At 37.9% G+C, this 11,530-nt stretch overlaps 1 protein-coding gene across 1 annotated transcript in view; it reads right to left on the bottom strand.

The window, feature by feature from the left end:
- The window catches only part of RNF212B (ring finger protein 212B), a 17,988-nt gene extending 11,602 nt beyond the window's left edge, over positions 1-6,386 (bottom strand). The window contains exons 1-3 of the mRNA XM_007449550.1: positions 6,287-6,386; positions 4,376-4,428; positions 3,794-3,868 (exon numbers count right to left, since the gene is read on the bottom strand). Of these exons, the coding sequence (XP_007449612.1) occupies positions 3,794-3,868; positions 4,376-4,428; positions 6,287-6,386 (228 nt within the window). The remainder of the gene's footprint in view (positions 1-3,793; positions 3,869-4,375; positions 4,429-6,286) is intronic.
- Between the last annotated feature and the right edge of the window lie 5,144 nt (positions 6,387-11,530).

Genomic DNA, 11,530 nt, shown 5'->3' with positions numbered 1-11,530 from the left:
CTCTTTCCTTTCTACTCAAAAGCAAACGAAACTAATGCTACACAGATAAGAATTCACTGTAATCTATTTTTTAAAATTTGTTCTTGTTTTCAATAAAAGTAAAACATATTCATTTTAGAAAATTTGAACAGTGCAGAGGCAGAAAAAAGGCACTCAATCCTGGGAGTTATCTAAAATGGCAAAGGGTTGGTGAGCAATAGATACTACGGATAGATACAATATATAGCCAAGAGACCTACTAACCTACGTGCCAAAACTACTTTGGTGCTCAAAGAGATTTGAGCAAAAAAGGATCCTAAAAATGCTTCCTTATCAAAAGCAAGGGGACTTCCCTGGTGGTCCAGTGGTTAAGACTCCACGCTTCCACTGCAGGGGGCACAGGTTCGATCCCTAAGATCCTACAAGCCACGCGGCGCAGCCAGGGAGTTAAGTTTTGGGTTGCACAGTTTGTGATCAAAGCCTCTCACACTGGGGCTTAAGGTTCCTCGACCTGCTCAGTAGTGATAAAGAACTCAACTACACTGTTTCAGAAGTCTTAAAAACTGACAGATAAACTTTTTCTTTTCAGGTAAAATAATCTTCAACTAAATAAAACCTTTCTTCAAAGGCACCATTGATTATCTCAGTTGTTCAGTCTTTAAATTCAAGTGAGGGATGGGAAACTGATCTGATCTATTTATGAGATCAGGTCTTGACCTGATTTTATTCAAACGATTTATATGGTTATATGGTTTATATAGTAGTTATTTAAGTATGTTAGCAAAACATATGACTTCCAAGTCAGCCAACTAACGATCAGGGCCAGCTGCCTGTATTTGTAAATAAAGTTTTACTGGAATACAGTCATATCCATTTGTTTACAGATTGCCTGTGGCTGTTGTTCTGTGCTACAACAGCAGAGCTGAGTAGCTGCAACAGAGGTTGCATAGCCTGCAAAACCTAAAATATTTGCTAACCTTTCAAGAAAAAGTTTGTCAGTCCCAACACTAAATTTATGAAAGTCTTTCTTGGGCTTCCCTGGTGATGCAGTGGTTAAAAATCAGCCTGCCAATGCAGGGGACACAGGTTCGAGCCCTGGTTGGGGAAGATCCCCCATGCCCCGGAGCAACTAAGTCTGTGCGCCACAACTACTGAGCCTGCGCTCTACAGCCCGAGAGCCACAACTACTGAAGCTTGCGTGCCTAGAGCTCGTGTTCCACAACAAGAGAAGCCACTGCAATGAGAAGCCCGCACACCACAACCAAGAGTAGCCCCTAGAGAAAGCCCGCGTGCAGCAATGAAGACCCAACGCAGCCCAAAATAAATAAATAAATTCATTTAAAAAAAAAGTCTTTCTCTGTATTTTCGTTTATCTTTTTTATTTTTGGCCGCGCCATATGGCATGTGGGATCTTCGTTCCCCAAGCAGGGATCAAACCCATGCCCCCTGTATTGGGAGTGCAGAGTCTTAACCACTGGCCCACCAGGGAAGTCCCTCTGTATTTTCATTTGTGCCTTTTGCTCTGAATTTGTCTTTCTTTGTGAACCTATATCTTTCCCTCTCTTTCTCTCAACCTCTTCTCTCTCTTTATTTCCTACTCTATTTCATGCTCGATGTTGTCTGTTCTTCCTATTTGTATTTACTTAATGGACATTTATGTTACTTCTTCTTAATTTTAAAGTGGATGGGCCCAACAAAATGGGAGAAAATGTTTGCAAATCACATATGTGGTGAAGGACTTGTACCTAGAATATATAAAGAACTCTTACAACTAATAATAAAAAGACAATCCGACTTAAAAATGGGCAAAGGATCTGAATAGATACTACTTTAAAGATGACAAACAAATAGCCAATAAGCACATGAGAAGATGCTCAACATCATTAATCATCAGAGAAATGCAAATCAAAACCACACCGAGATAGCACTTCACACCACTAGGATGATTATTATAAAAAAAGACAGATAAAACAAGTGTTGGTGAGGATATGGAGAAATCAAAACCCTCATACATTGCTGGTAAAAATGTAAAATGTGCAAGCACTTGGGAAAACAGTCTGGCAGTTCCAAAAGTTAAACATAGAGTTACCATTTGATCCAGTGATCTAATTCCTATGTATATATCCAAGAGAAATGAATATATGTCCACACAAAAACTTGTATACAAATATTCATAGCAGCATTATTCATAATAGCCAAAAAGTGGAAATAACCTAAATGTCCCTCAATGGATGAATGAATACGTGAAACGTATATCCAGCTATATAATGGATTATTATTTGGTCATAAAAAGGAATAAAGTATTAATGAAGTTCTAATACATTCTACAACATGGATAAACCTTGAACACATTATGCTAAGGGAAAGCAGTGCAGGATTCAGACAATAAATAAATTATATAATGTTAGATATAAGACCTATGATGAAAAATAAAGCAGGGTAAGAAGCAGACTTCGGGCTGCTATTTGAGATATGAGAGTCAGTAAAGGTCTCACTGAGGAAGAAAAATATGAGCAGAAGCCTGAATGAGACAATCTAGACATTACTTGGATCAGTTATTCAACTTCACAGATTGGGAAAACACATTTTCAGACATTGCTGACTTCACCAAATGGGCACTTCACTGAAGTGATGATTAACTGACCCTTTTCATGTATTTATCTTGATTACTTGACCATGTGTATTTGGTCCCATGATTAGGCAGGGTAGAATTCAGACTACATATAATTTCTCTACTGATCATTAACTAACCCTTGGTTTAGTTATTAACCAAAGGTCTGCTCTTTCTCTTGTTCATGTGACCTTGTTTACATTTCTCCTTGAGTCTCAGCTGGATTTTATCTCCCCACAATGTTAAATAGTATCTCAAATATGATGGTTCACCCAAGCAGCTAAAAGCAGGATGCAGTGAAAGCCTTAATTTCCCTTCCTCTATCTCCAGAGTCAGGATTGAGGGGGAGACACCAAAGAAAAATTAAATCTACTATCTTCAGCCAAACATGACAAAGGACCATCTTCACGTTTAATAAAAAAATATTCTCGTAAGAATGAGAAGAGTAGAGAAGAAAAATAGTGATAAAATCTCAAGAAATGTGCCCAGATAGCAATCCCATGAGGCTATGAAATGATCTTGGTGGAGAACTGGGGAGTGGAAGGGAAAAACCAAAGTTTTTAGAATTTGGGAACTTTCTCAAATGGTTGTCCTGTCTCCTCTTCACTTCCTCCCACAATTCTATTGCTCCTGACCAAGTCAATGGCATGACAACATATCACGCATCAGGAAAAGAAAAATATCTTCCAAAATTCAGGCAACCTATTATAAATACTAACTGAAGAATGAAATATATATGTGTTGCTAAGAGAGATTATTGAAAAATAAGAGTGGAGGACAAGAAATCCGTTTTTGAACTTAGGTCTATAAGCAAAAGCTTGAAAGTTTGGCTACTAAATCCATTGTTTGCAGGGTCAGGCCTGTATATTCAAAGCAATTTTTAGAAGATCCATTAAATGTGCAAAGAAAGACAAAGCTCTCTAGAACCTTTTTTATCCTCAAAAATTACTAAATAGAACTAGGAAGCACAAGGCAAGATGCCAGCTACATAGTAGTTTTTACAGCCTATCACAGATTCTGGGTGAGTAAAAAGTTAACTGTTGAGATTTGTATCATCAGGGAAGAAAGCAAACAGGGCAGCCAATTTCTCCCCATTGTATACAAATATACGAATGCAGTTTAAAGAGAACCTCTGGAAAAGAAATAAGGTGCATTTATAACTTGCCTGGAAAATCAGATTTTCTCCACTTTTATTTCTCATACCTGAGAGATGTGACTAAAATACTGCAAAGCTGTCTCCACAGGGCTTTTGAAGTACATCTTCTCCTGAGGTTTCAGCTATGAAGAGAGTAAGACACATCCACAATGGAATGAAATAAAATACAGGCAAATATGGTTAAAGACATAGCACCCTTTCTAAAGCACCAGGTATTATTTCACTGTGCTAAGAGGGCGATCACTATTGTGCTAGGAGATGTAGACTACATATCCTAATCCTTCTTACCTCGTGCTTCTGTGACAGGAGTCACAAATCCACAAGTAATTCTTTTATCTCTAGTTTACCTCCTTTTTTTTCCAATTGCTATCTACATGCTTTGTTTGTTCCTTTTTTTTCTTTTTTAAAAAAAATTTCAGTTTTTTTTTTTTTGCCATGCCACATGGCTTGCAGGATCTTAGTTCCCTGACCAGGGATTGAACCCAGGCCCCCACGGTGAAAGCCCCAAGTCTTAACCACTGGACCACCAGGGAATTCCCCAAAATTTTCAGTTCTTAGCCACTGTATTCTTTGTTTAGTTCCTACACACCAGGAATGGGATAAGATTGTGATGGGGAGGAAAAACTTACATTATCAGAAAGAGCCAGATACTTGCAGGCAGTTCCACAAATAGCACATTTTTCTAGCGGGGAAAGGGGAAAGAAATGTTTGGTTCTCATGGGCATGAGGTTAAGATTTTCCTAAAGTACATGATGACAGTCAAGTAGGCTAGCTAATGAAAAGAGGGTTCTTACTGAATTCAAAATGTCATTGTGCTATAAAAGGACATGGACTTGAGCTCCATTCTCGAAATCAGTGTTTCCAAACTTGTATGTTGATGAGAAGTAAGGCTTTCACACTGTACCTCTGCCCATCTGCCTTTTTATAAATTCCCAGTTTTCTTCTGCAGGTGAGGGACAGTAGCCTCCCAGCAGGAGTACAGGAGTGTACATTTACTAGAGTCTGGGAAGAGTACCAAAGATCTCAACTTTAAGTTATTATTTTTTATTCTATCTACCTGACAGTAGGCACACATTAGGCACCATAAGAAACTCTCCAATTATTCCTGCCTTGTTCTCACCTTGCTAATATTCCTGGATATTGTTTTGAAGCTCTCCTGCTCTCATTCTCTAATTAACCCAATCTGAAAGATGTGGAAATTAAAATTCCTAACCTTCCTGTGAAGTTAAAATTTTAGTAGTGGTGCTGGTTATTGATTAAGATAAATGCCATGTCCAGAGAAAACATCACATGACATATGCTTCACCGAGACAAACTGCTCCAAAGTGAGCTGCTGTTACCATAGTAATAGCTTTGTTACATTAGCAGATAACTTTAAAGGGTCATGAGATTCACATAGAGAAAAAGCTTCTCCAGAGGCTACCTAACCTGACTCTTCTTTCCTTGGGGATGAAGTTTTTCCCCATCTTCCTTCCATATTATTATCAGAGTGAGCTAGCAAGTGCAAATCATTCTTCTATTTAAGAAAAAGACAAGACAAAGAAACTTCCACAGCTCTCCATCACCTGCAGGATAAAGTTCAGGTTCTTTAGCCTGGTATATAGAGCCTTCCATCATATGGCCACTACCTACCACTCTAGCCTCATTTCTCACCATTTCTTACTTTATCCTTTTATGCTCTACCAATCCCAACCACATGTACTTCCCTGTACTAAGTTTAATGATGTTGTATTCCTTTACACATGCTGTTCTCTTAAACCAGAATGATCTTCCCTGCCTAATTCACTTGGCAGACTCCAGTTTATTACTCAAAACTCTATTGAAACAACACCTCTTCTATGAAATTTTCCCTGATCAAAACATCTTAAGTCCCTCTTCTGGACCTACTACCCAGAATACATACCTACAGAATATAATACGTACCTTGTAAGTATTTTAGCACTAAGAAAAAAAAGACACACCTTAAATTTGTCTCTTCTAAGACTTAACAGCTGCAAGAACTTGGTCAAATCACCTATTTGAACCAGCTCCTCATTTGTAAAATGGGTCTACTAATAATTACCTCCTGGGATTGTGGTGAGGATACATAAAACTGGTACACATGAAAATACTTTTTAAACCACAAAGGTATCACCCACCACTATCACCATTGCCAACATTTCTAATTAAATTGATTTCACAGATTATACTACTTCCCATTAGAAATGGCTCTTGTTATCAACCACTTTCCCAATTTCTATTCATTATTTTTATTTTTTCTCTTTTCTCTAATCAGTCTGATAACCTTGTGGCTTTCCCTGCCACAGGCTTCAGAACACTGACAAGCACCTTTTGATGTTCAAGTAATAGATAGTCCATTTGCTAAATCATTCCTTTTAATGGATTCCTCCGATTTTCATAATCAACAGTTTCCTATTATACCCACACCACCTTCGGCCTACTAAGTGATTTTTATTCCAAGTTACACAGAGAAATGGTTAATCATTATTTCTAGGTTAAAAACATTTTTCCCTGAATCTGAAAACAGTTAAATCACTCACCCAGAGTCAAACACTTTTTACAGAAAATATGGCCACAGCTGGTGACAAAGAAATGGGCCCCATCTTTTCGGAAACACAGGTTGCAGTGAAACCAATCCATTCTGCAGCAGAGAAAGAGAATAACCCTGGGGCATAACATAATTATAGCTGTTCCAAAATCTACTTAACAATGTTTGCTTAGTTTCTGCTAACTTATTGGGATGTGGGCATATTATTGTGGGTATTCCAATTGGATGTGAGGAAGTACATATACCTCTGAAGTAAAAAAAGCAGACTGCAGGCTGTGCTATGCCATTCTCTAAAGAGAAAAATTATACATATTTAGAAGAGTAATAGGACAATGATGATTTTTTTTTTGAATGGTGAGATCATGTGTGTGTGTGTGTGTGTGTGTGTGTGTGTGTGTGTTGCCTTTACACTTTTTTTGTTTTCTAAATTTTCTGGATTAATTCAGGCACTAATATGTAATTAGAAAAAACAATCCTAAAAATAAGTCTATTTCTTTCCTAATAGTTTCCTGTGATACAGCAAGATGGAGCAAGGAGAAGGTAGTGGACCAAATATACAAGATCACATATTAGCCACTTGGGACACATTTTATCTAATGGAAACATTGTTTATGAATGATGTCTCAGCTTTTCACATTTCCTTCTATCCATAGAAACTCAGAATCATAGATCTGGAAGGGATCTTGAAAATCATTTAACATTTTTTCCAATCCCACCATTTTTCAAAAGATGTATCTGATATTCACTGAAATGTAAGATTTTAAATGAAGAAACTGACATAAAAAATACAGAGCTGAGGGCTTCCCTGGTGGTGCAGTGGTTGAGAGTCCACCTGCCGATGAAGGGGACACGGGTTTGTGCCCCGGCCCGGGAATATCCCACATGCCGCGGAGCGGCTGGGCCCGTGAGCCATGGCCGCTGAGCCTGTGCGTCCGGAGCCTGTGCTCCGCAACGGGAGAGACCACAACAGTGAGAGGCCCGCGTACCGCAAAAAAAAAAATACAGAGCTGATACATACAGCTGTAATTAGTTCATACATTTAATAGATTTACGTTTAATTTCATGAATATACTACAAGAATGTAATATATATTAGTTTAATTTCATTTAAAATTAAATTGGGGGAAAAAATTAAAACAGAAGGTAAAATTTTTCCCCACTGAAGTCTTTTTTTTTTTTTAAGTCTTTTCTTTAAAAAAGTTTTAAAGTAGTTTATGGAGACATTTGCTCAAAGAATATTGGCTGGTTTGTGCCACACTGTAATATTTTTGTCACATAATGGCAAGATTCACGATAAAAACTTACTGAATAAACGTTTCAATGCAAAGACATTACATAGAGGCATGAGCTTCAGATACCTATTTGTTGCTCACAGATACACTAACTTCTACCAGAAAGTGAGTCTAAAGAACTACTGAAAAGGTCACAGTAATATATGCCCTGGTTTGTTTAGGGGAAGCAAGAACGATTTTAATCAAATGCGTTGACCAAATGAACCCTTTAAAAGAAGGGCCGTTAACAGGATTTGTGAGGGCAAGACTCGTCTGGTTTCTAGGGGTGGAGATTTAGCAGTCTCAGATTTACCAGTAACTCTTTTTTTTTTTTTCTGGTACGCGGGCCTCTCACTGCTGTGGCCTCTCCCGTTGCGGAGCACAGGCTCCGGACGCGCAGGCTCAGCGGCCATGGCTCACGGGCCCAGTCGCTCCGCGGCACGTGGGATCTTCCGGGACCTGGGCACAAACCCGTGTCCCCTTCATCGGCAGGTGGACTCTCAACCACTGCGCCACCAGGGAAGCCCGCAGTAGCTCTTTTTTAACTACATGCCCTACCTGTTTGGCCGCAGTGATCCCAAAAGGCCTCGGATCTCACCGAAATCAATCAGTTCTCAAGAAGAGCTGGAAATGGCGGGAAAATATACAGCAAGCCTGGCACCGGCGAGAGGCAAGAGGCTGGGCGTGGCCCGCGACGCTGTGTGAGAGGCGTGGGCGGGGCCCAGGAGTGGGAGGGGTCCAGAGCATGCGCGAGGCGTGGGCGGGGCCGAGAGGCAAGAGTGCGTTTTCTTAATAGTCCAGGAAAATCTACCTCATTTAAGATTGGGAACAAATAAGAAATATGATCTAATCCCATACATGCTATGGAAACAAGGTGAAAATAAACCTAATAATGTTCAAGCAGACAGTAACACACTAGAAAAATGTGGTCACAAAGCAGATGAAAACTTTAACTTAGTATTTTTTCTTCTCTCTTTTTTTAACCTAATATTTTTAAGGGAAATAAAATAATAGATGATTTGAAAGAAAAGCATAAATCAGAAATAGAAAAGCTAAAAAGTGATACGGGTAGAGAACAGTTGCATATTAAATGAGAACTAACCAGTCTCAGGAAAAAAATTTTTTTAACTATTTTCAGAAATAAAAAAAGCATATTTAAGGGCTGAAAGGAGAATGGTTTTTCTAAAAAGAAAGATAAAAGTTTTCAAGAGAAAGTGATAGATATAGAGAACAAGCACACACATTTATCCCCACAAGGAAAACCAGAGCAATGTATCAGAACAAATATTTAAAACAAAATTTTGAGAAAATTTTCCTGAAATAAGACTTAAGTCTACATATTATTGCAAAGGTCTACAGTGTATAGGAGAAAACTGACCCAGAACAGTTTAAACCAAAACATTTTCTAGTAAAACTATTAAATTAGACTTTAAAGATAAGGAAAAACCCCGTTGAGCATCCAGACAAAAAAGTACTAGTCATTTATAAGGAAAAGAAAATTAGACTGGTGTCAGACTTCTTTACAACATCATTTTGTGCTAGAAACAATGAAACTGCATTTTCAAGAGTTTCAAAAAGAAAATATGATCCAAGAATTTTATATCCCTTTATCCTGTGTTCAGGTGTAAAGGCTGCTGACAAAAAAATCTGAACATGAGCTTTTCCTGAGGAAGCTGCTAAGTAATGGTTCTCAAGCGTCTTGGTCTCAGAACTCCTTTACCTTTTAAAAAGTATTGAAGTATTGAATTCCCTGGCAGTCCAGCGGTTAGGACTGTGTGCTTCCATGGCCGGCACACAGGTTCCATCCCTGGTCAGGCAAATAAGATCCCCTATCCCTGGATGCTGTGTGACACAGCCAAAAACAAAAGTATTGAAGACACCCTTCCCTACAGAGCTTTGGTTTCTGTGGATTGTATTATATCTATCAATGTTCACCATATTAGCAATTAAGATTGAAAAATTTTTTAATATTTTTTATTCATTTGATAACAACAATAAAAATAAACCCATTAAATGTTAACATAACCTATGGGAAATAACTATATTTTCCCAAATAAATACAATTTAGTGAGAAGAGGGGTATTGTTTTTGTTTTACAGTTTTATAATTTCTTACTATCTGACCTAATAGAAAGCAGCTGGATTCACACATCTGCAATCACTCTGTTACAGTGTACTGTTTTGGTTGAAGTGTGTGAAGATCTGGACTCACTCAAATACATAGTTGGAAAAGGGAGTAGTATTTTAATAGCCTATTTAGATACTTGTGAACATTTTTCTTTGATACTAAACCAAAATTCAAGAAGTGGGAGTTTGTTAAAAGCTAGCTGCAGGGCTTCCCTGGTGGCACAGTGGTTGAGAGTCCGCCTGCCGATGCAGGGGACACGGGTTCGTGCCCCGGTCCGGGAAGATCCCACATGCCGTGGAGCGGATAGGCCCGTGAGCCATGGCAGCTGAGCCTGCGCGTCCGCTCCGCAACGGGAGAGGCCACAACAGTGAGAGGCCCGCGTACCGCAAAAAAAAAAAAAAAAAAAAAAAAAAAAAAAAAAAAAAGCTAGCTGCAATGTGGGATCTGGCACCATATCAATGAATGTGTAACATTTTGCATTTAGACCAAATTGGTGTTTTGGAAAATATTGGTTCACTGAGTTAAACACATTGACACATTTCATGATATAATATTAAATACTGACACACTTCATTATACAATATTTAAAAATCACTTTTATTTGTATCAACACCTATCTCCCCAGAAAAGTCTTTGAGTATTGGGAACTTGTCAGGTTCACAGTTGCAGATACAAGTTTCCCAAAATTCTAATTTTCATCTGAAAATTTGAGTTTTATCATTGTCAATAAATACTAAGTCACTTGTTTTCCTTGAAGTGACAAGCTCATTTTGTGTATTTTTGAGAAAATGTCTACCAAATACCCAAATCTGAATAAGTATAGTTTGTTTGTTACTTGTTCTTTCAGGTTAAAAAGGGGTTCCATTAAAAAGTGATTAGTTCAGCCCACAACTCAAACCATTGCATAGTTTTCCTAAATATAATCTTAATTCTACTTAAGCATTCTGGGTCATAGAAAAAGGAGAAAACTTACAAAAACATTTTATGAGATGAACTTAGCAAAAAAAAATGATAAAGATTGCACACATACACACAAGAAAACTACAGAACAATCTCACTTGTGAATATTGGTGCAAAAATCTTAAATAAGATAGAAAATAGAATAGAATCCAACAGCATATTTTAAAAAGTATACATTATGACCAAGTGATGTTCACTACAAAAACGAAATGATTGTTCAATATTAGGAAATTTATTAATGTAACTTATTATATTAAATAATATTTCTAAAAGAAATATCATACGCTAATCTCCACAGTTGCCAATAAAGCATTTGTCATAATTTATATTCATTTTTTATTTAAAATTTCAATGAAGTCGGAATCAATGGATATTCCCTTAATATGATTAAAAGATGTGTGTGTATGTGTATGCAAAATCCAGCATGTTTTTTATTTTTATTTTATTTACTTATTTATTATTTATTTATTTTGGCTTTGCCAGGTCTTAGTTGTGGCACGCAGGATCTTCGTTGCATCATGTGGGATCTTTTAGTTGCGGCACGTGGGATCTTTTAGTTGCGGCATGCAGACTCCTTAGTTGCAGCATGTGGACTCTTAGTTGTGGCATGCATGCAGGATCTAGTTCCCTGACTAGGGATCGAACCCAGGCCCCCTGCATTGGGAGCACAGAGTCTTACCCACTGGACCACCAGGGAAGTCCCCCGCATGTTTTTTACATGAGGGAACATTAGAGTCATTCTTGCTAGTCAAGAATGAGACAAGACTACCACTACCGCTTAACATGGTGTGGGAACACTAATGTAAAAGGATAAGATAAAAACACTTCTTTTAGCAGATTATATCATTGTATGTTGAAAAATCAGAGAGAATCAATTGA

This window comes from Lipotes vexillifer, unplaced genomic scaffold (assembly GCF_000442215.2).
Source record: "Lipotes vexillifer unplaced genomic scaffold, Lipotes_vexillifer_v1.1 scaffold1093, whole genome shotgun sequence".
NCBI lineage: Eukaryota > Metazoa > Chordata > Mammalia > Artiodactyla > Lipotidae > Lipotes > Lipotes vexillifer.
Note: the sequence above shows the minus strand (reverse complement) of the source record. Positions and strands in the feature narration are given on the sequence as shown.